General features: G+C 45.5%; 1 protein-coding gene across 1 annotated transcript in view; it reads left to right on the forward strand.

The window, feature by feature from the left end:
* The window catches only part of NEK9 (NIMA related kinase 9), a 35,432-nt gene extending 11,160 nt beyond the window's left edge, over positions 1-24,272 (forward strand). The window contains exons 7-22 of the mRNA XM_058655135.1: positions 314-424; positions 1,217-1,281; positions 3,461-3,511; positions 3,923-4,115; positions 5,600-5,744; positions 6,370-6,570; positions 6,750-6,796; positions 8,164-8,319; positions 10,948-11,056; positions 11,567-11,728; positions 14,976-15,146; positions 15,884-15,943; positions 18,409-18,608; positions 19,763-19,924; positions 21,082-21,291; positions 23,049-24,272. Coding sequence (XP_058511118.1) covers positions 314-424; positions 1,217-1,281; positions 3,461-3,511; positions 3,923-4,115; positions 5,600-5,744; positions 6,370-6,570; positions 6,750-6,796; positions 8,164-8,319; positions 10,948-11,056; positions 11,567-11,728; positions 14,976-15,146; positions 15,884-15,943; positions 18,409-18,608; positions 19,763-19,924; positions 21,082-21,291; positions 23,049-23,171 — 2,166 coding nt within the window. The 3' untranslated portion in view covers positions 23,172-24,272. The remainder of the gene's footprint in view (positions 1-313; positions 425-1,216; positions 1,282-3,460; positions 3,512-3,922; positions 4,116-5,599; positions 5,745-6,369; positions 6,571-6,749; positions 6,797-8,163; positions 8,320-10,947; positions 11,057-11,566; positions 11,729-14,975; positions 15,147-15,883; positions 15,944-18,408; positions 18,609-19,762; positions 19,925-21,081; positions 21,292-23,048) is intronic.
* Positions 24,273-24,790: the final 518 nt, after the last annotated feature.

Here is a 24,790-nt window from a genome sequence, read left to right on the forward strand (position 1 = left end):
TCTTGATTTCCTTTGTTGGGGGATTCACTGAAGGACCAGATTGTCATTTGCTCTAAGCTTGATTCTATTGGCCAGGTAGTCCTCGTTTTAATCTCCATGGTGACCGGTTGGCTTCATTCCATCTGGCAGCAGCAGTGCATCCCTAACTGTCTTGGCTGTTATTTGCCAATAGTTAGAAAAAGTAGTCTGATTGAAGGCAGGACTGTTGGCTGTTCTTTAAATAATGGTCACAGACATCTCATAGCCCCTACTGGTAGATTTTTAACATCATCTTTATATAACCAGGAACAATGCAGTCATCATTTTCTCATAGAATCCACTCAACTTATGTGTGAAGATTGTACAAGGAATCCGAGCAATGGAAGTTGATTCTAGCCAGTACTCCTTGGAATTGATCCAGATGGTTCATGCATGCCTTGACCAGGTAAACGTGATTCCCATGTGGATTCAGTCGTGTGTTTTCCCTTCCAGCCTGAGTGTTTAGGGTATGACGTACCACACAAAACCACATCCACCTCCGCTAACATGGGATGTATTTGTGGCTATGCCCAGAATAAGTATTGGCAGTTCATAGTAGTTTTGTTTCCACAAATGAACTCTTCCTATATTTTGCTCTGTGTGTATTAATTTGTGAAATGATTTTGCCAGTATGATCAAGATTAATTTATATGGGTTTATCAAATTGCAAAGATCATATGGAATTTCTATGGGTTTATCAAATTGCAAAGATCATATAGAATTCCAAATGTACAGAATGTGGATAGTCCTGATCTCTCACAGTGGCCTTGCTGTGTAGTTCTAGTATTTTCCAAAGTATGGTCCCTGAACTACTGGCATCAGAATCACCAGAGTGGGGGGATTTTATAAGTAAAGTGCACATTCCTGGGCCTCACTCCAGACCAACTGAACCAGAGTCTCTGTGAGTACAGCCTAGAAGCCATGATTTGTAACTGGCACCCAGGTGATTCTCCTGTGCTGTGTACATGGACATTGGAAAGTCACTGCTCTAACTAGACATGTGGGAAAGGGGCCTTGTAAACGTCCTCATTCAGGTACAAATGCATGAAACATGGAATGTGATGTAAGAAGTTTGAGTTTGGGAATGCAGTGATCTGACTAATTAACCTGCAACATTCTAAAATGAAGTGAATGGCTCTGTAGATCCCACATTGCCCATTTCCTTTAAGTGACCCTGGACCCTGTGTTTCTTTCTCAGGATCCCGAGCAGAGACCCACTGCAGATGAGTTGCTTGACCACCCACTCCTCAGGAAACGCCGGAGGTGAAGTATAGAGAAGTCACCGCCTTGTTCTTCCTGAGGTGGCTGTCAGAGCCTGCTCAGAGTGCCTGAAAAAGGGTGCCGCGTCCCAACTGGACTGCCCTCAGCTTGGCTCTTGCTGCATGAGGGCAGCTGCTGATAGTCAGTGCCTTGGCCACCTAACCTTGTTACACATTGGCGGTGTGAGGCCCAAGAGCCCTTTGCTCCTCTGGAGCTGCTGATTATGAAGGGGTGGCTCTGGAGTCAGACATCCTGTAGGTTTGTGTTGGCCTTCTGTCGTTATTTTGGTCCAGTTATTTAGCATCTCTTCTTTGTTTTCTCCTCTGTAAAGAGAGCTGGTTCCCTAGCCAGGGCCTGCAGAAGGTACACAGCAGTTGCTAGGTAGTGGTGTGGATTTGGACTGGGCCCTGGCTTTTAGCACAGGAGTTTACATATGGGTTACAGTTGCAGCCTGTTGCCTCTGGCAGCTTTGTTCCTGAAATTCTAGGTCCCAGCTCCCTGGAGGCCGGCAGCATGTGCTTTGCCTTCACTTTCTGTAAGAGGCTTCAAACCTCAGCTTAAAGGAAAACATTGTCTTCAGTTTTTTTAGTCTACATTTCATCCTTTTATGTTATTTTTGCCTTACTACCCCCTTCTTTTTCTTGTACCAGTTCTGTGCTTTTAGATCCTTCAAATGTTTAAATATCTAAAATCTTTCCAAGTTTTGCCCTTAGATATATCACATGCATCCCTAATTGCATAATCCCTGTTATTTGCTCAGTATCAGTTTATTCTATTGTATCATTTGATTATTGCTTTCTAGTGCCATAGTCCGTCACTAACCAGGGTTTTGGGTCCTAACATTACACATAGTATTTCAGATGTAACACTGTGACCTTTCATTTATGACTTGTTCTGAGCTTATCCAAGTAATATCAGCCTTTGAGACTAAGAAATGTTTGTTGTTTTGTAACATTTTTGTCTGGCATATTTTCCAACAATATGATCACTGATTTAATTTCTCATGGAAATATTTTGATTGGTAATTATTGATGCTTTGTTGATACTCTATGTTTTGATGAAAACCATGTGAGTTTTCCAGAAGGGAAAAATTAGTAAATGCAGAACCACAACATTCAGGAAACACTAAGTTTTATTTGACTATTATAAAAGTTCTAGACCTGGAGTTCTCAGTGCAATGTCACAGAAGCTTTTTAAAAAATATTTCTGCCGACAGAAGATCTTCCTCTCTGTCTCTCCTCTTATCTGTATATCTGACTTTCCAATAAAAATAAATCTTTAGGAAAAAAAAAAATATTTCTGCCTATACACTATCCCAGTAGTTCAGCTGTCATCAATTTAAGTAGAATGACAACCATGGGCCACAAGATGGGATATAAAGAAAGGGAAGTCTAGAATGATGGGAAAGGAGCCTTGCATTCCAAAGAGTTTGTGCTTAATTCAAGAGTGGCACGCAAGTATTGGATGTTTGTGAGACAGGGTGGCCCTAAGCTGCATGGTAGGCCTGTCTGGGGAAGAAGCCGTGTCAGAGAGAGAACTGATGATGAGGGGTTAGACTGCAGTGAGACTGGTCAGGAGGTACTGCCACAGAGGAGGTCAGAACTGGGAGTGTTTCAAAGAGTTCATGGAGAAATGGAATTAGAGGCAACTGAAAAAACCTCTGAAAACCATATATAGTTTTTTCATAAAGCAACACTGCAAACTTGTTTTTGAAGTTCCCTCATAAAGACCCTAGAACCAAGGTAGGTGTTACCTGTACTTGACAGGAAGAACCTGTTCAATTTGAATATCGAAGAAAGGGAGCAAGGTAAGTCAGGGATGACTGAAATTGCAAGTCCCTTTATTAGGAGCATAATGGGAGAATAATGGCAGTAACAGCAATAAGAGAGTCAGAAAGAAAAGGGATATGGAGGTGTCCACAAGGTACTTAAACATGAACATCAGAGGTTCTCGAGACTCCCTGTTCCAGCCTTGATCATTTCTTAGAGACAAAGAACAGTTGGCCCCAAACTGCTAGCCCTCTTGCATGAAATGAATTGTCTAATGCCAGCCATGGTACTTTTGTGAAAGTAATGTTAGGTTGTAGAGTGCAGTCAAGAAGGTTAAACCTGTGAAATAGACTAGAGGCACTATTGCAGTGTAAGGACCCATTCTTTTGCTTATGTACCTTTTCTTTTGGCAGAGAGATGGAGGAGAAAGTCACTCTGCTGAATGCGCCTACAAAGAGACCAAGGTAATGTTCAAGAGACTCATGAGAATTGATATTGTGTGTCCTAAATTACCATCAGGGGAGGCTTCCTTAGGTCTGGGCGTGATCTGATCCCAGTCAGCTTGGCATGCTTTCAAGAACCCACGTTTGCCTCCATGCCAGCAAATCATTTTTGAGCAGAGGAAAACTATAATTTGACTCTCAAGTGGACCTCATTACCATGGTGAATGTTGAAAAGGATAGGTGTTAGTCTGGCAGAGCTGTAAGGAAGCCCTGAGGGAGGACTTGAAAAGCCTGCTATGATAGAGGGTTGAAAGAGCATACTTTCTCATACCATAATTGGCAGTTCTTCTCAGGGAAGCAGACTGGAAGCATTTTTCTTCGATATTGTTTTTATGTTAAATGTGCCTTTCTTTGTTGTGGGGTTGTTGGCAGGTCAAGCACTGTGACTGAAGCACCCATTGCAGTGGTAACATCACGAACCAGTGAAGTCTATGTCTGGGGGGGTGGAAAATCCACCCCCCAGAAGCTGGATGTCATCAAGAGTGGCTGTACTGCTCGACAGGTGTGCGCAGGGAATACTCACTTCGCTGTGGTCACAGTGGAGAAAGAACTGTACACCTGGGTGGTAAGTGACCACTGAATACCCCGGGACAGTTCTCCCTGTGGACTGGACCCAGGGCCTCTAAGCATGACTAGTGGCATGGGGCCATGGGGTTTTGACTGTTTAGTTCACTAGTACTTCCCCCATGCCTGGTACATGCCAGCCACCTGCAAATGGTTTTTGAATAGGAGAACATGAGAAAATTAAACGAGTCCTAAGTGTGGACTCAGGAGACTGGGTGGTGTCAGACAAGCCGCTTAAACACACTGTTCTGTTCCCTTGAGGGTCAGAGCAGCCCGTGTCTAGGGAATAGATCGGTAAACAAGTGGGACACCGGAGTATGTCAGGAATTCTTGCAGAGCCCACCAGGAGCGAGGTGTGGCTTGTGCAGAAGTGCCTTGGCTGCCCTCTGCACTCCACCATGTCTTGCCACTTAAGACGACTGTGTCTGCTGTTCCTTAGCCCCCTGCCCCACGCCTCATTCACCTGCAGTGCCCCTGCCAGCCCTGCTAGGAGGTTAAAACTGGTCTTGACAGAACGACCTTTAAGTTGCTCAAATTAAACATACTTTTTAGTCCTTACCTAGCTCGACCTCTGCAGCATTGGCCTGGTTAGCCACTCCTGCCGGAAGCTCTGTCTTGGCATCTGTGACAGCATGTTCTCTTGTCTGTCTCTCTGATTTTCAGGTTCTTTGCAGGCAATTTCTTTTCCCACCCTTGTCGTGGAGGGACAACCCCCTCAGGGAGTTCATTTTTCACCAGAGCTTCTAGATACCTTCTCCACAAGGACAGAGACTACATTTGCTTTATTCACTGCCTGATCCTCTGTGTGAGCAGAGATTCAACCACTGGTTGCAAGAGATGAAATGATTTGGCCTGTGTTACTGTGTTCTTGACTTGCTGTTAATTCCTAAAGTTCTTACTCCTCCAGAAACCAGGGGCAGGCCCAGCACTGTAGCCTAGTGGCTAAATCCTCACCTTGCATGCACCAGGATCCCATTTGGGTGCTAGTTCTAATCCCAACAGCTCCACTTCCCATCCAGCTCCCTGCTTGTGGCCTGAGAAGGCAGTCAAGGATGGCCCAAGGCCTTGGGACCCTGCCCCTGTGTGGGAGACCGGAAGCGGCTCTTGGCTCCTGGCTTCAGATAGATGCAGCCCCGGCCATTGCGGCCACTTGAGGAGTGAATCATCTAACGAAAAATCTTCCTCTCTCTCTTCCTCTCTATATATCTGACTTTAAAAGAAAATACGTATATATTAAAAAAAGAAGAAGAACTAGGGGCTACCAGAAGTACAGTGAAATTAGTGCCTTTGTAGTTGTGTCACTGAATGGAAATGGTACTTACCTTTACAAAGCTGTTAGAGTCACTGAGTACTATTCTCCATGCTGTGCAGCAGCTTCTATGGCACAGGCAAAATCCTTATAACTGTTCTGTGATTCAACAGTTAGGTTGAAGCTAAGCTTTTAGAATGAAAAATCAGAACTCATCAAGCCTGTTTATTTCACAGAACATGCAGGGGGGTACTAAGCTTCATGGTCAGCTGGGCCATGGAGACAAAGCATCCTACCGACAGCCGAAGCACGTGGAGAAGCTGCAAGGCAGAGCTATCCGTCAGGTGTCGTGTGGCGATGATTTCACCGTCTGCGTGACAGGTAAGCCGCCAGCAAAACCTTCTAAGTGCATCTAATGTGGGGTATTGTGCTTAAAGCTCGGTTGTGTTAGATGGGATTTACAGCAAAAGACAACATTGAAAGAAACAGACCTGAGGAAAAAGATACACTCATTAATAATAACATACTCAGTTTGCTATAGTGTGAGGGAATGATGAGCCAGCAGGCAGGTGGGTAAGAGAGAAAAAGCAGGATTAAGAGAAATGTTGTGTGTGTCCCACTTGTGACCACATCATCAGGCTGTGGGTAGCAAAATCAGTGTGGGCTCAATTCTGCTTTGGTCTTGTCGTTGCTCTTTATGATTCTTTGGTACTTCTCTCACTGTTTTGTTTTATTTTCCTTGTATATGGTAGAGAAGGTCCCAGCAAAATTTTAAGCCCTTTTGACATGCTAATGCTACCACTTTTTAAATTATTTATTATGGTAATCCTATGCTTGATTCCCCCTGAATACAACTCTAGTTTTTGCAGAGCCTAGCCTTCAGATTTCTGTGATGTAATTGTCTCGTGTGAGCTTGTTGGCTTGTGTAGATCTCATTCCAGCCCCACCCAGCTTTCTGATTGGAAAAATAAGTCTTGTGACGGGTTGTGTTTTCTTCTTTTTGCAGATGAAGGTCAGCTGTATGCCTTTGGCTCAGACTATTATGGCTGCATGGGCGTGGACAAGGTTGCTGGCCCTGAAGTACTAGAACCCATGCAGCTGAAGTTCTTCCTCAGCAATCCAGTGGAGCAGGTCTCCTGTGGAGATAATCATGTGGTGGTTCTGACTCGAAATAAGGAAGTCTATTCTTGGGGCTGTGGCGAGTATGGTAGGTGTGGCCCTGTCGGCACTTCCTCTCAGGTGCACAACCTGACTCGGGCTGATGTGCACTCCAGCATATTATGCAGCCTTTAGTGGAGAAGTGATAAGTGAGAATCTCATACAGTGTCTTCATTGGGGGAAAAGGCCCTCAGTATATTGATTTTTTTTTTTGTATATGTGTTTTAGGACGGCTTGGACTAGATTCTGAAGAGGATTTTTATACACCTCAGAAGGTAAAACTGCAAGCACTGCCTGCCTAGAGTAGTGCCCTAAGTCACACAGGCATCAGTACTGTGTTCTCTTTCCCTGACTTCTCACATCAAGATGTTTATTCCTGAATATTTCCCTCTCTGGGGGACTGCCACTCTGGGATTCCTGATTTAGCACTACTTGTGGTCTTGTCATCTGACTCAATCTCAGGAAATTGAGAAAGCAGACAGAGGTACCGTGGACACTGTAGGGTCACCTCTTACTCAGGGATGAGTGCTGTGATCAGCAGGTTCAGCAGAAAAGTCACACAGAGCTAAATATATCCTGGAAAACTCCTGCCAAAGATACTGGAAAGCAGCATGCTGTCTTACTTACCCAGGCACAGCCAGTTCTCCTCCTACAGTTGAATACCAGGCAAAATGTTGGTTTAGCCTAGGGCTTGTGCGGCCTAAAATACATCCAGTTACTCTCAGTACTGCCAGAGCTGGCCCTGTGGGCCGAAGCCCACAGAGGGAAAAGCACCATTACATTTCCCTTCCAGCCTCCCCCGGCACAGGCCTACTTGCCAGGAGGCTGCAGTTGCTGTTATCAGCTGCACTTACATTTTCAGCTTTGGGAAAGCTATAGTAGAAATTATGAGATTCGAGTATTTTTGATTTGACACAGAACCGTTGTTCCCTGTTCTGTCACACCACCATTCTCCAGCCCTGTCTGGTTAGCTGTTGACAGGAGTGAGCATTTGGAAGCCCTGGCTGCTTCCTCAGTACTGCCACATCTCTTTCTCTCTCTCTCAAGGATTTATTTATTTTTATTGGAAAGGTAGAATTAAAGAGAGAGAGCGCGCATGCTTGCATCTGCTGGTTCACTCCCCAAATGGCTGCAGCAGCCAGATTTGGGCTGGTCCAAAGCTGGGAGCCAGGAGCTCCTTCTAGGTATCCTGCATGGATGCAGTGCCCACATAGGATGCTAGCGTGACAGCCAAGAGGCTTAGGTTGCTATGCCACTACACCAATCCCTGTCATCTGTGACCAAGTTGGGCCCCAGAGTAAGGATCTGCTACTGTCAGGGGGGACAAAAATCAGTGATGGCCTAAAGCTTTTCCAATCACATTTTTCCTCTGAGAGATCTCCCCAGGCAGGGCCTACTGCCAGCACAGACCCACTGGGACTGTCCTTTCAGTGACCCAGCAGGGTCCTCTAATCCTTTGTGTTATGAAACTTGAGCTGTGAGCTCTGAACTCCTACTGGGCAAGTTGAGAGACAGGGCAACCCCTGCTTCTGTGCCACCACCCTGCCAAGTACAGCATGTCCCTTTGGGAAGAACAGAAGAGGCTTTTCCTAATGCAATTTGTGTTGTAGATTTCTTTTCCTGACTTACTGTTTTCTTGTAGGTGGATGTTCCCAAGGCTTTGATCATCGTCGCAGTTCAGTGTGGTTGCGATGGAACATTTCTGCTGACCCAGTCAGGCAAAGTGCTAGCCTGTGGGCTTAATGAGTTCAACAAGCTGGGTCTGAATCAGTGCATGTCTGGCATCATCAACCATGAAGTGAGTGCCCCCCTGTGGTATCCTAACCTGGAATTTCTTTGTGATGCTGTTGCTAGTTAATGACCAGGGAATTTCAGTTAAGAAAAAAGCAGTGCTCTCATGGATGTTGTGTTCAGGAAAAGAAGGCAGCTACAGTGCATATTATATAGTTACAGTAGTACAAAGTTCAAGAAGAGACAGAATTACCTAGTAATAGCAGTGATCAAAACAGCGATTACTTCTGAGAGGAGGAGTGTGAATGTTAGCAGAAGAGGTGAGAGGGAAGGATCCTAGGATGGTGCCTGTAGTCTGGTGGCGCAAGAATAGGCATATGGAAAAATGTTCTAAACCGTGCAATGTTAGTAATTAGTCAGTGGCAAAGAACAAAATGATAGAATCATGTTCAGTCATACCATTGAAATAAGAACAAGAAAGTGGGCGTTTTGAACAGAAACATTCCTGTGTATTACTTCCCTACAGAGTTCTTCAGAACATATAGATTTATAAAATGTAATTACTTTCTCCCCTTCAAGGTTATCCTGAAATTCATCACTGATAACTGAGTCTAGTTTTCTCTTTGTAGTATCAGAAATTTTGGGTCATTTTTCTACAGAAGCAGGTTAAAAGACTCGATAAAGAGAGGTTAGAGCTGATTTTTTTCAAAGATTTTTTTTTTAAGTCAGAGAAACAAGGAGAGATAAAAAGAGATCTTCCACCTGCTAATTCCCTCCCCAAATAGCCACAACAGCCAGAGCCAGCCTGATTCCAAGCCAGGACCCTAAAACCTCATCTGGATCCCCCACAGAATATGGGTCATGTTCTGCTTCTTTCTCAGAAGCATTTACAGGAAGCTAGATCAGAAATGGAGCAGCCTGAACTTGAACTGACACTCATATGGGATGCTGGCATTTTAGGCAGGAGCTTAATCCACTCTGCCATGCACAACACTGGCCCAAGAATTGATTTTTAAGCAGTCAATGAAGTAGAGAGTCTCAGGAGAATACAAGTTCAGGGCAAAGCTGGAGAGCATCTGTCCAGGATAAAAAGGCATTTTCAAAATTACCATTGCCTGATTTGCATTTTATTATAAAAGTTGGATTTGTTGTACAATGTTAAGCTCACAGAAGGTTGTTTTTGTTTTAAGATTTATTTATTTTTATTGGAAAATCAGATTTACAGAGAGGACGTTAAACACTGCGCTATCGCGCTGGGCCCCAGATTTACAGAGAGAAGGAGAGACAGAAAGATCTGCCATCTGCTGGTTCTCTCTCCACGTGGCCACAATGGCCCAAACTGAGCCAATCCGAAGCCAGGAGTTTCTTCTGGGTCTCCCACGTGGGTGCAGGGTCCCAAGGCCTGGAGCCATCTTACTGCTTTCCTGGACCACAAGCAGGGAGCTGGATGGGAAGTGGAGCAGCTTGGATTAGAACAGGTGCCCATATGGGATCCCAGTGAATGAAAGGCAAGGACTTCAGTCACTAGGCTACCGTGCTGGGCCCTTTTGTTTTTTTGTTTTTTGTTTTTTTTTTTACACTTTTTTTTTTTTTTTTTTTAAGATTTATTTTATTTTCATTACAAAGTCAGATATACTGAGAGGAGGAGAGACAGACAGGAAGTGGAGCTGCCGGGATTAGAACCAGCAGCCATATGGGATCAAGGCGAGGACCTTAGCCACTAGGCCACACTGCCAAGCCCTGGGCCCTTTTGTTTTTAACTCATTCAAAAGGACCATGAGTTTTAACAAGTTGGAAAACAGTGTAAATAAAATTGAATATTGGGGCCTGGCGCGACAGTGTAGCAGTTAAAGTCCTCACCTTGCATACGCTGGGATCCCATATGGTCGCCGGTTCTAATCCCGGCCAACCTGCTTCCCATCCAGCTCTCTGCCTGTGGCCTGGGAAAGCAGTCGAGGATGGCCCAAAGCTTTGGGACCCTGCACCCATGTGGGAGACCTGAAAGAAGCTCCTGGCTTCAGATTGGCTCAGCTCCAGCCTTCGTGGCCACTTGGGGAGTGAACCATTGAACAGAAGATCTTCCTCTTTGTGGCTCCTCCTCCTGTCTGTATATCTGACTTTCTAAATAAAAATAAATAAATCTTTTTTTAAAAATTGAATATTGAGGGCTTGGCGGTGTGGCCTAGTGGCTAAGGTCCTCGCCTTGATCCCATATGGCCGCTGGTTCTGATCCCGGCAGCTCCACTTCCTCTCTGTCTCTCCTCCTCTCAGTATATCTGACTTTGTAATGAAAATAAAATAAATCTTTAAAAAAAAAAAAAATTGAATATTGAATCACAGTAAAGTGCCTTATGGCCTGACAAAATTCTTCATGGATTTAATTCTTTGCCCTACTCTTACTAGGCAGGTGGAGTGTATAAACAAAACAAGTATCAGTTATTCTGGGGTTAGAGAGTTCACGTTTTGTACATCTTAATTCAGAATCTCACCTTCATGGTCCAAAAGTCCTCCATCACACACTGAATCTCTGAGTAAATTTTGAGCTTGTTTCTTGGGTGTATTCTGTTGTGGATGGAGCTACCCAGCCCCCTGTTAGTGATGTGATGCTTTCAAGGCCTTTTGGTTACCGTGACCTTTTCCCTTCTCAGCCTGTGATTCCTGTACTTCTCATTCAAGAATCTTTGCTTTGTTGCAGGCATACCATGAAGTTCCCTACACAACCTCTTTTACCTTGGCCAAACAGTTATCCTTTTATAAAATCCGCACCATTGCCCCAGGCAAGACGCACACAGCTGCTATTGACGGTGAGTGGACTGACAACTGCGTCACGTGCCTCCACAGGGCAAGCAGGCAGGCAGGCAGGCAGGCAGGCTCTTGCACTCTTTCAGCTCCAGCTTTTCTTGAGACTGGACATGTCCTGCTACTTGCCCCCTGGTGTCCAGTGTTAGGTCTTTAACACATTCAGCATTCAAGTACCCATTTTTATTGACAATCATTTTAAGTGTATGGAAAGTAGAACAATATGGAGAAGCCTTACCTGTAAATCCAGATATCTGTTGTTTATCATCTCTGGAAGTAGAAGGTATCCATTTCCATGTTAAAAATGCCATACCATCCAAGATAAAATACAGTATTGAAGTCACCTGCTAATCTGATTGGCCGTGGTACCTGGGTACGCTAGTTGCCATAGTTGCAGGCTGCCATGGCTAGCATTGTGGGATCAGAATCTGGACCACAGCATTCTGTGTTGGCTGCTGCCTCCCTCTGCTCTATGTCCATTTGTTCCTGATGACTTATTTTTGCCTGTCTCTCAGAACGAGGCCGGCTGCTGACCTTCGGCTGCAACAAGTGTGGTCAGCTGGGCGTTGGGAATTATAAGAAGCGTCTGGGAATCAACTTGCTTGGGGGACCCCTAGGTGGAAAACAGGTGATCCGGGTGTCCTGCGGTGACGAGTTCACCATTGCTGCCACTGATGGTGAGTCTGCACGTGTTTTTGCAAGTTTTCTGCAGAGACGGCTGTTTTATTTGCTGGTGGGGAAAGAGGGTGGTCATTTATATAGCTGGATAGTGCACTGGCTTTGTAGTGTTAAACCAGTGGGCAGTTGTTAATCCAGAGTGAGTTTCATTAGCTTTTCGTATATCCAACCTAGTAACTTTTTCTTTTAAAGGACAGATGTGTAGATTATGGCAAATAATAATCTAAGTTCCTCCTCTTGTAATTTTAGCTTTGACTTTGTATGGGTGTCTTACCCAACCCCATGCTGGCTTTAGTAAATGCTGGCAGGGTGGCTTGGAGAGAGAATAGCAGAACTTGGGCCAGCTGCTTACCTAGGGTCTGCCGTGCTGCAGCCGTGTCCTCAGAGGATGAATGTGCTGTGGCTCGACTGGCCTTTTCCCCTCATGTTGTGTGTCAGTCAAGTTTCCTGTCTTCTCTCACAGCTGTCTATCTCAGCTGCTTCTTGCTCCTACCACTGCTTGCTTTCTTTTTGGCCACTTCTGCTATCCCTCAGTCCCTTCCTCCTTTCTTCTTTTTCATTTATTTAAAAATACTTGAAAGGCAGAGTGATGGGGCAGGGGTGGGGGAAAGAAGTTTTCTATCTGCTGGTTCACTCCTGAACTCCCACGACAGCCAATTCTGGGCCAAAACCGGGAGCCTGGGACGTAGGTGGAGGGGATCCAGGTTCTTGAGCCATCACCTGCTGCCTCCTGAGCACGTCGGCGGGCAGCTTGACCAGAAGCTGAGGAGGGACTGCCATATGGGATGCAGCATCCCAAGCAGCAGCTGTCTCCTCCATCCCTCTTCCCCCACCAGATTTTGATTTGTTTTGTTTTGTTTTGTTTTTGTAGCTACTTCTTGAGACTGGTAAACAACACATCATTTCGTATTCTTGTCTGTTGATTCATCAACTTTGCTGTTGCTTGTATGTTAAGGTAGCCTTGTTTTGCCAAGTATGTCCAAATGAAGGGTCCCAGCAGTGGTGTCAGTGAAGTGATCTGTCACCACATTTAGTTAGATGAACCCGTTTCAGAGCAACATATTAAACCTCTCTGCTGTGTCATAAAAAGGGACAACCGGGAGCAAACTGCTTAGGTCAGCCTTGGATGAACTAGTACTGCAAGTCAGTGTAGTGCTGTATGTCCAGTAGCACCTTATTTTTCTGTTTTTTAAATTATTTTTTATTTGAAAGCCAAAGACAAAAAGACCACGCACCCCACCCCATGACTGGTTCCCTGCCTATACCTGTGATGGCCAGGTGTGAGTCAGGCCTTTCTGTGGATCTCCCAAGTGCCTGAGTGACTCAGGTGCTGGAGACATCACTGCCTTCCTGGGCGCACATTAGCAGGCAGTTGGGGTCAGGAGCAAAGCTGAGACACCAACTCTCAGATACTCTGGTGTGAGATGTGGGTCGTCCCGAGCAGTGACATAACTCTTTCTGACAGGTTCACAGAAATATTGTTTCTGGAACACCTCTGTGTACTTCATGAGTTGAGCTTAAGCAAAATTTGATTCTATGACTGGGCCCATTAGCTCTTTATAAACGTTGTCTTACCCCTGTGCAGTGTGTTTGGTAGCCTCGTTTGTGTCTACGTTTTTGTTTAAACTCTCTGGGACTGGAGAAGTGGATCTCGCAAAGCCCCTGCCCTCAGAGCCTGGAGTCTGGGAGGGAAAGGCACTTTTACAGACAATGCTCAGATACTCTGCTGGTAGCATTCGGTTCCCCTAAGCCCTGATGTGCCCCAGGCTTGATGCTGTCTCCAAAGTCAGCTCTCTTCTTTCAATCATCCCGAAATAGTGCCAGCTCTGTCACTGCCCCTGACATCCTGGATTCACTCATTCAGCAATCCTTCAGCTTGGCTATTTAAGGTTAGAGTAACTGGACTCAATCAAGTACCCACTCTGCTTCCAATTTTTCAGCCACTCACTGTGGGAGGTAGTGGGTGGTTCCTCTTGTTTTGCATCCATGCTACCCTAATGGAAGAACCTGGGAGTTCTTGGCTCCTGGCTTCAATGTATTCCAGCCCTTACCTGTTGCAGGCATTTGGAGTGAACCAGCAGGTATAGGATCTGTTTCTTTTTTTGCCACTTCACCTTTGAAATAAATATAAATATAAATATAAATATAAATATAAATATAAATATAAATATAAATATACCTTAAGGAAAAGAGTGACTGTGACACACACAGTAAGTCCTGATTCATGCCTGTTGTTCTAGCATCACTCCTTTTTTCATTTAAAGAGATGGCCTGATTTGGATAAGAAGTCATGGGCAGCTCAGCTTATTCTGATTTTCAACCCAATCCTGTTCCTTCTGCAGCCTTTTTGTCTCGTAAATGGCAGCTCCATCCTATACCTCACATCCCACAAATGCTCTTCAGAATGCGTCCTGTGTCCGACCACCTCTCACCGACTTTACTACCTTAACTGTGCTCTGCTTCCTTGTACCCCGAAAGCTGTCCTGAGAGCCCAAGGAATCCTTTTCAATCCACACTGCTTAAAACTTCCAGTGGCTCCTGTGTCTGACAGGCAGCACCTAGGGCCTCATGGTGGCCTGCACGGCACTGCTGGAGGAGGACCCCAGCCACCTTCTGACTGACTGCTCTGTCACCTCATCACGTGTCACCTCATTGTGACCTCCTGACGGACACCCCATTGTGCTTCAACTGCAGGGACTTCTCTGCTCCTTGTTCCTGTCCCTAACACCACCTGAGCAGAGCTACCCTTGGCTCTTCCTGCTCTGCCTCAGGTCTTCCTCCTTTGAGTCTGATCTCTGCCCAGGTGTTTAAAAAAACCTTCTCTTGACCACCCTACCTAAAATAATGAAACCTTTATTTCTGCTGAATTTTTGTCATCACTAATATTCCTTTTTACCGTCACCTAAAGTATTAGATACTTGTTGATCCCATTCTCTCTCCGTTAGCATGTCAGTTACACACAAGCTGCTATCATCTACAACATGAAGGAGATGCCCAATAAAGGTTTGGGTGAACAGCCAGTATAAAATTGTTGAATGTGCAAGTAATGTGTAAGCACATTGGAGCAGTGATCCCTGTCTGAGATCAGGCAGAACTTAGGCTATTAGAACAGACAGCCTCCTTAATGCTCTCCCTACTGGGATGGCGTCCAGGTCTAGGGCACAAGGACAGGGAATACAGAGAGTGGAGAAGTTGTTCTGTGAAACACTGAGCTGTTTCTTTTCTTCTTTTTTTTTCTTCCTCTAGATAATCACATTTTTGCCTGGGGCAATGGTGGTAATGGCCGCCTGGCAATGACCCCCACAGAGAGACCACATGGTTCTGATATCTGTACCTCGTGGCCCCGGCCTATCTTTGGATCTCTGCATCATGTCCCAGACCTGTCTTGCCGTGGCTGGCACACCATTCTCATTGTTGGTAAGAGTCAGCATCTGTTCGAGGTTGGGATGGCTTTGGCAGAGGACAGACCCATTTCTAAGGTACTGATTGTCACATTCTTGAAAACAGAGGTGTCCTGAAGAATGACAGGCTGTTGAAGTCTTGTAATGCTCAGGGAGCCCTGCCTAATGATGGGAACCAAATACTCTCATTTCCCGAGCTTATTTTCTGCCATCTGTTAATATCTTGACCTTTTTTTTTTTTAAACATAATTTTGAGTGTTTCCCCATGGTAAAATTTGTTATCTCTAGTAGCTCACCAGTAGTTTATCTGTGTTTCTGCTTTCTTGAGAAACATTCAGTATATCTTTAAAAAGATGGCTATCTCATAAATGTTATTTCCATAGAGATTACTTTGCTATGGACCAAATATGAAAGTCTGTGTAAGGGTTGCACATAGCAATACTTGGGGAGCTGCTGCCAGTCCTGGTGCCAACCCTGCCCCTGACCAATGACTCTGAGGTGGCCACTGGGAATCATTACTTGCTAAAACTCCCCAAAAGATTCTAGGGAACAGTTAGAACAGAGAATTGCTACCTCAGTCAATGTGGTTTGAGTAGCTAGTGAGGCTTGGTTTAGGATATTAATTTCTAAAATAATAACAACTACAAAGTTATCTGGAATCAAAGATAACCCTTCTCTCCCTATTCTACTCTTCTCTCGCTTTTCCTGCCTGTATCCCTATACAATGCTTATTGACTGACTATTCTTCCTCAGAGAAAGTGTTGAATTCTAAGACCATCCGTTCCAATAGCAGCGGCTTATCCATTGGAACTGGTAAGTAGCAATGTGTCAGCTATTGGTGGTTTTCTTTTTGTTTTTTTTTTTTAAAGATTTATTCATTTTATTACAGCCAGATATACACAGAGGAGGAGAGACAGGAAGATCTTCCGAGCCGCAACGGCCGATGCGCACCGATCCGAAGCTGGGAACCTGGAACCTTTTCCCAGGTCTCCCACGCAGGTGCAGGGTCCCAATGCATTGGGCCGTCCTCGACTGCTTTCCCAGGCCACAAGCAGGGAGCCGGATGGGAAGCGGAGCTGCCGGGATCAGAACCGGCGCCCGTATGGGATCCCGGGGCTTTCAAGGCAAGGACCCCAGCCGCTAGGCCACGCTGCCGGGCCCTATTGGTGGTTTTCTAAAGCAGGTCTTTGGCTTTAGTTGGCTTCGGTTCCATGCAGGCTCCAAAACTCAAGCTAGGGAATTTCTTTGGGGCATGAGGAATACAGTGATTCAGAGTGAAGATCATATTTTGATGAGTTTTCATAAAAAGTGAAGACTTTCGCACTATGATTAGAGGGACAGTGTAGCTTCTTTTTTGTTAATACCTGTGGGTGTAATTAAGTGATTTGTCCAACGTTGTCCTGTAACCTCTTCCTTCCATCAGCATCCTAGAAGCCACAGGTTTTTTTCTGCTCTTGTCTTTGATATTCCCAAGGGTATTCGAATTTACAGACTGCTCGTTCCAGAAAGATCTGCAGAAGGAAAAGCTAGATAGCTAAGCTTTCAATCAACTGAAAATTTTCTGATAGCTTTCTTTGATGACTTTCTTCATGGTTCTGTGTTATAATAGGATCATTATAGTGGGAAATTGTTTCTTTTTGGTTCCCCTTCTGTAATACCTAATATCACAAAACCCGAATTCTGAAATTTTGTGAAATCAAAACAGATAAACACCCATAATTAAGGCAGGCTAATTCCTCCAAAAGAAATTATTGAAAATAATGCAGACTTGGGGACAGTATTTAAAGAAAAAAACCTAAGATTGAAAGCAAATGTTCAATATCCAGAAAATGTAAATTTCAGTAACTCAGGAAGTTTTGGTTTTTTTTATTCATTAATTTTATTTACAATGCCTAGTATGGTGTCCAGCATATGGTAAACTGCTCAACAAATATTTGATTGCTCAACACCTTTTGGACTCTCATTAATAGGAACAAAAATGAGCTTCTCCAGATATTCCCATAATGTGAAATGTGAAAAAGCAAATTACAGCAGACTCCATGCCTTCTTACACAGTTTAAAAAGAAACAAAATAAATGTGTTGAAGAATACACAAATATGTGATGGAGTGCTTTTTAAGAAGAAATGACAAATAGTAAGGCAGTCAGAGTGGTTTCATCGGGAGGGAGTCCCGTGGCAGCTGCGTGGCCGCAGGCAGTGCTCTTGTCCAGCCACCTCCAGGAGAGCGGCTATGCTTCCGTGCTGACAGAGCAGTAGCCGTCAGCTGTGTGTGTCTGTTGAGCATTCAGATGGTGGCTAGTATGACTGAGGGACTGAATTGAACTTTTAAATAGCCACATATGACTGGTGGCTTTTCCTTCTAGGGAAATGGAAGGACCGACTAGGCTATAGACTGGCGTACCCTGGAGAGTATCAGTTCTGATAGAGTGACACACTTTTATGTTATTTTTAGCTATCAAAACATGCACACACACATATATATTAAAAATGGTTTTACGTGTACCTCAAATTACTGTAATTCTTAAAAGCCATTTAAAACAAAAAAAGCTTCAGGGCTGATTCTGGTACCTATAGTTTGGCTACTTCAATAGGGTCACAGTGTGGTACAGTCCTCACACCAGCACAGTGAAGGATGGGAAGCAGCATTTGCATTTAACCCTAGAACACACTATACAGCTTCTTTTCTTATATTTTGTTTCCTAATCATACACATTAAAGTAACTTGAAATACATAGCATAGAATGAAAGAAGCAGCTACCCTGTTTTTAAAATTAATAATCATTAGGGAATTTAAAGCTCACGTGAGTGTTGAAGAATTCATCACTCAGGTGTCCCAGCAGAGGTGTCATGGATGGGTGTAAGTAGCTACTTCAGGAGGTGGCTGGCTCAGAGGTTTGAGGTTTTATGTGGAGTGAATGTGAGTGAACTGTGCTGGAGTCTGAATGTATCTGTTAGAGAAGCAGAGCAAGTATGCACACTCCGCTGTGGCTTGCGGGACTTTTCGATTCTGCTTTAGAATATTAGTAATCTGCTGCAGTCAGATAAAGATAACAAGTTTGGGAAGTGGAAGTACATTAGCCTGATGATCCTAATACACAAATACCTTGTGCAGAAAAAAAAAAAAAAATACAGCCCCAAGTATCTGACCTGCACATATCTGTCCACTTGGTACAACTGAAGAATCTTCTTGGGCATGTGTGGGGCTGTTGGATGGTGAAGGTGAATCTTCTGTGCAATATATGGCAAAGTTCTCTGCCTCTGTGCTGTTTGTTTGTCAGTGGTCCAGAGCTCGAGTCCAGGGGTCGGCGGCGGTGGTGAAGAGGAGGAGAGTCAGCAAGAGTCTGAAACTCCTGACCCAAGTGGAGGCTTCCGGGGAACCATGGAAGCGGACCGAGGCATGGAAGGTTTAATGAGTCCCACAGAGGCCATGGGGAACAGTAGCGGGGCCAGCAGCTCCTGCCCTGGCTGGCTTCGCAAGGTGACTCCTTTGGAAAAGATAACATCTGATAAAATAGCAGGTCTTTTACCAAGAACAGAAAAGAACTGTCGGGATTTGGAGTTTCCACTTTGCTGTTGAACTTCGCATCACGAGAACCAATGTTCTCATATCTGTTTTATCTAAATAAGTATAAGTTGTAGTCCCTGTTCGCAAAGATTAAGCTTCCAGATCCTACACTGTTGCTTATACAAATGGAGTGTTAGGGATGTTTCATTGCTTTACATGTTAGAAAATGGTTGTGAAAGTTTAAGTGAAAGCAGTGAAAATATTGAATATACTTAGGCTAGAAAGTTAGTTATAAAATACGGTTGTGTGGAAGATGATGGATCCATTAGTATGATCTTACCCTTTTAGAAAATATAGAATGTCCTGGAAAATGTGGACCAGGGTACATAACCATTGATTTTTTTTTTTTTTTTAAGATTTTCTGTTGCAAAGGTAGGTCATATTTATGCAGAGTAGGAGAAACAGAAAAGATCTTCAATCTGCTGCTTTCCAAATAACCCCAAATGACCACAGTGGCTGGAGCTGAGCTGATCCAAAGCCAGAACCCAGGAGCCACCTCCGTGCCCCATAGCCTTGTGCCATCCTCTACTGCCTTTCCAGACCACAAGCAGGGAGCTTGATGGGAAGTGGAGCAGTCCATATGGGATCCTGGTGCCTGCAAGGCGAGGATTCAGCCGTGAGCCATCACGCCAGGCCCTACATATTGATCATTTAACAGTCGCCTTTGTTAGTTTCCTTTACCCATCAGCATTTTCTTTTGTAGTTGCTGAAATTTTAAGTTTACCCAAAAGTGGGGGAGGGATAAAGTTAAAAAGCTCCTGAGCAGGGAGGGAAGGTAGCCCACTGTTCTCTGCACCCGCAGCCTCAACCTTTAGCAATCTCTCTAGTGACCTCAGTACTGTCACCTCAGAGTGTCCCAAGTAATTGATAATCCTGTAAAGAAACACACCAGATGCTCCAAATCATTGAATTTATTTCCAAGTCCTGTGAGATCTGTTGTTACCCACCACAGCCCCACTAGAGGGTGCTAACGTCAAGCCAGAGAAAAGCTGTAGCCAAGAGAGTAGGGTTTTGGAGAAAAAGATGACTGGCAGCAGAACTCAGGAGCTTCTATTTCACATCCACAGGAGCTGGAAAATGCGGAGTTCATCCCCATGCCTGACAGCCCCTCTCCCCTGAGTGCTGCCTTTTCAGAATCTGAGAAAGACACCCTGCCCTATGATGAGCTGCAAGGCCTCAAGGTGGCCTCGGACGTGCCTTCAGAACACAAGCCCCAAGCTGGAGCCTGGGTAACTGAGACTGCTGCCCTTGAATGCCAGCGAGGTGGGCGGTGACTGGGAGCTCTGCTTCCCCTGGGCTTGCTGGCTCCCTTGGTCGTCAGCTCCCCTGCATCCATTCCTTATTCTGTCTGTCCAGTACTGCCAGCTGCCCCCGTCCACTCAGCGGAAGGGGTTCCCCTTTACCCTTTCACATCTGTGGCAGGCAGACACTTTCCTGCACCAGAGGATTCTTTCTTTCTTCTCTACCTTCAAAATACCAAACTCAAACCTCTCAGTTTCAGCTGCAGTTGCTCACGACACTGCCAGTGTGGGCTGGAGGCCGTAAGCACACATGGCACTTCTGGTCCAGCGCAGGCGCAGCACATGCTTACCTGACCTGGGCAGAAATGGAATTACAGCGAGCATCTTGATAAAACTGCTAAGGAAATAATTTCAGACATTGCAGGCTAGCTAGTCTCTTTTGCAACTACTCAGCTCTGAAAAGCAGCCACAGATAATACAGAACAAGGGTGCGTGCCTGTGTAGCCGGAAAACTGTTTGCAAAAACAGGTGGTAGGCTGCACTTGGCCTAGGAGCAGCCACTGACTGACGCTAGCTCTAAACAAAGTACAGTCGAAGGGAGAAGAGCCCCTGGTAGAATTAATTCTACAGCTTCCCAGACGAGGTAATCAAACCTTGGAATCTGGTGGGGAACATTTGAATTCTGCTGTTAATTAGCCTCGTGGAATCATGTTGTGGTTCTGTTGCCCAGCACCTCACTCTTCTAATGTGAGATCACGCTGACTGGATCCCCGTGTCCTCACCGCGATCACTGTAATCAGGAGCCCTTGTCTCCAGCCAGATCGTGTTTGTCCCCACCTCAGCATGTGTAAGCGAGAGGACATCGGTGCACTTTGAAATTGTTCACCCCGTCTTCCTCAGTCGATAGTTGTTCTAGTGCCTTCGCCTAAAGGACAAAGTTGCCTCCCCTTACTATGTTAGTGCCAGGTGCTACTGGAATGCTTGCTGCCATTATTTTGTTTTGTTTTTCCTCTCATGTCTTTACATCTGCTCATGTCTACATTTGTTTTACCTTGTATGTTTAAGAGTAAACTCTGAAGGAGGCTTGGATTGGGGGACCAGGGCACCTGAGCAGACCATCCTGCACTCTCTCCTTGTCTCTCTAGCCCCCTCGGCTGAATCCTGCAGGGACGCCTGCTGGGAAGGGAACACCCCTGAGCCCTGCCTGTGTGTGTAGCACCCTGCAAGGAGAGGTGGAGCGATTACAGGGTCTGGTGTTAAAGTGTCTGGATGAACAGCAGAAGCTACAGCAAGAAAACCTCCAGATTTTTACTCAACTGCAGAAGCTGAATAAGAAATTAGAAGGAGGGCAGCAGGTGAGAGCATTAAAAACATAATTCAATTTCCTGGTCTGTTTTGAAGAATCACAGAACCGCAACACCAAGTACTGAAAATGGACTCCCTGTCCGAGTCCTTTCCTCTTAATGCAGTTAATGCCAAAAGCATTGGGAGCATTGTTGTGTTTTGTGACCATGTGTTCTTATGCTTTTTTCCTTTACCTTTTATGATGAAAAACCTTAAACATGACAGTACAATGAACCCACCCATCCTCCTCCTAGATGTGATCATTGTTACTGTGCTAGTGCTCTCACATTGAAGTGTTGTGTGTTTGTCAAGGAATATACAGAGTTGACCCTTGAAAGTTACTGAAGGTCTAGGGACCCCAACCCTCTATGCAGTCAAAATCCACATCTAACTGACTCCACAGACAACTGACAGCCTGCTCTTGATTGCTGCCTGCCCAGCAGCAGGCATGTTATTAATGTCACATGTGTTGTATGTATGTTGAGAGCTACTCTAGAACTGTAAGAGATGACTTCCTACTGCAATAGACACTTTACTGAGGAGACTAAAAGCTTCTGCAGAGCGGTCAGAGGTAAGCAGATACAGTGCTCACATTTCTCGCCAGTGCCAACAGGAAGTGACTCAGAACCATTTTAGCAGAGGAATGTGGGTGATACTTCATCCCATGTGCTGTGATCTACTGCAGCTTTGCGTGTGTTCACCTCTCTGTATGAGTGATACTTTTTTCTTAATTTTTCAGTTTTTTCAATTTCAGGTGAAAGATCTTTGCTTTCAAATTAACAATTTTTTTTAACTTTTTAAAATTTACTTATTTATTTCTTTGAAAGGCAGAGTAAGAAGAGATAGAAAGAAGTCTTCCACCTGCTGGTTCACTCCCCAAATGTCTGCAGCAGCCAAGGCTGGGCCAGGCCAAAGCCAGCCACCAGGAGCTTCTTCCAAATCTCCCAAGTTTGAAGTAGGGACCCAAGCACTTGGGCTGTGTATTCCTGCTCTTTCTCCAGGAGCATTACCAAGGAGCTGGGTTGGAAGCAGAAAGGCTGGAGCTTGAACTGTTGTACACATCACAGACAGCAGCCCAGCCCCCATGCCACAGCATCAGCACCCTCATAACTGTTTGTTAAACTAGAATCCATTGTAACAACTTCACATTACCTTCTGGCTATGTCTCATTGTAATCTAGAACGACAACCCCTACCACCATCACCTTTTTTTATGTATTTCAATGACATTGACTTGTTGAAAAAACTGGGTTAATTGTTTCACAGGAATGTCTCACATGTGCCATGACATAATAGGCTAAGCTTCTGCCTGTAGTGCTGGCATTCCATGTGGGTACTGGCTCATGTCCCAGCTGCCCTTCTTATGGGTGGGAAGGCAGCAGAGGATGGCCCAAGTAAAAAGGCCCTGGCACCTGCCTGGGGAACCCAGAAAAAGCTCCTGGTTTCTGGCTTCAGAATGGCCCAATTTTGGCCATTGTGTCCATTTGGGGAGTGAACCAGCAGATGGAAGGCCTCTGTCTCCCTCTTACTCTCTTTCAAACAAGTAAAGCTTTAAAAAAAGAGAGTTCTGCCTTCTGGCAAGCCCTGCATTGTGAACCAAATAGGAGAGTTGGTTCCCCTACCCAGCACACAGCAAAGGAACAGACTTTCCTCTGGTAGGACTGTGAGCTCTCACAGGATGGTGGCTGCCACTCCTCAGAGATGAGCGTTTATTAAAATGCTGTCCCCAGGGGGCACTGCAGTAATGTGGAACTCTTCTCTCTGAACAGGTGGGGATGCATTCCAAAGGAACGCAGACAGCAAAGGAAGAGATGGAAATGGATCCAAAGCCTGACTTAGATTCAGATTCCTGGTGCCTCCTGGGAACAGACTCCTGCCGACCCAGCCTCTAGTCTATAAGACCCCGGGAAACTGGGGTGCCAGGAACTTCCCAGCACACACTTCTGCATTCATGCAGAGAGCAGCTTCCCCGGCTTTGTTCACGTGCAAGCGAGGAGCGCGAGGCAGTGGCGCAGAAGCACTGTCCCTGTACATGTGGAGAGTGGCACTGCCTTGTAGATAGGATCTAGGAGTGACTTTCTGTTGTTCTGGAGGACAGAAGGGCCCCGTGGCCCCAGCTTCGTCATCAGTGACTGGCACAGCAGCAGCAGCTCCCTATCGCATCTGTCTACCCCACCCGTTGGAGAGGAGACAGAATGCTCACCTTGATTACGCTGGTAGCAGCTTGTATCCCATTTATCATTTTCACCATTACTTTGAAGCCGCCCTGACAGTTCACCACCAGGCAGTGCCCTCTGGGTGCGAAAGCGGAAAGGGCAATGCTGCAGTACCCTGGAGCTGGGCAAGGTGCCCAGGTTCCCCTGGGCAGGGAGGAGTCCTCCAAACCTGGGGGAGTCCAGCGAGGGCTTGTCTCAGAAAATTCAGTGCCTGTGTAGCCAAATGGCTCCAGGAAGAAAAGTGGGCTTAGGTTGCTTTTCCTCGAGGGTAGATTGGCCAAGGGCAGGGCCCTCCCCACCACACAGCGCCAAGTTTCAGGCTGTGGTGAGGCAGGGCATGGTCTCCTTGCTTTCCAAATACCTCGGTGAGATGACAATCTTAGAGAGAAGCGAGGCCGCAGGGCCAGGGAAATGGCCTTCCTGTGGCTGCTTTTCTCAGCTTCACGGAGCCGAAGAGGGACTGTTCCACCCAGGGGAGGCTTCTCATGCCATCAGCAGCCCCAGCCATTCCCTCTGTATGTCTAGTCAGTATTTTTTTTTCCCGTTTTTGTCTTCTGAAGCCATAGCATAACTGGTGAATCTGTGTCCTCGTGCTTACTAGAGAGGCCCAAAGCCAGCATCCAACCCTGGGGGTCCCTGCAGCTGAACAGGACAGGTCAGCCTTGCCAAGGGGACAGGATTTGGTGAGGGCCCATCCTCCTTGTATCCTTGAAGACAGGAGCAAACTAGTTTGCCCAAAGAGAATGAATGTCCTAGAACAAAATTTCATAAAGGCCAGTTCTAGGTGAGTGTTCAATGGCATCACTGAACGGGGTGAGCTCTGTGTTCCCAACCAGCCCTAGGAACTGTTCCTTCAGTATTCTGGGTCACAAAGGCTCTCCATGTGAGTTTCAACATCCTTTCTTCTCCCTCCCCTGAAAACAATGAAATTTTGTTTCATTCTCCCTAAATCAAACAAACAAACAAAAAAGTTTGGTAATCTGTTTACTATTGTAGGAGGACCTGGGCAATGGAGATTTTGCCATTTCCCCTCAAAATGGTGTCCAGGCTGGTGCTTGGGGAAAGCCCCATTGGCTGGGGATGGGCAACTCTGTTCAATGGGATCGCCATGGGTATGATGGTCCCATTGTTTTCTCAGTTCTGGGAAGCCTAGTACAATTGTACTAATGTAATCACTGAAGCCTTTTCTTGAAATCAGGGAAGGGGCCAATCCTGAATGAAGGCTCTAAGTCCTGGGGACCTGGGGGGTTTGCTGTGAAGCCTAGTGGTGGGTTTTGGTTCATCCTGTAAATGCA

This window comes from Ochotona princeps, chromosome 26, assembly GCF_030435755.1.
Source record: "Ochotona princeps isolate mOchPri1 chromosome 26, mOchPri1.hap1, whole genome shotgun sequence".
NCBI lineage: Eukaryota > Metazoa > Chordata > Mammalia > Lagomorpha > Ochotonidae > Ochotona > Ochotona princeps.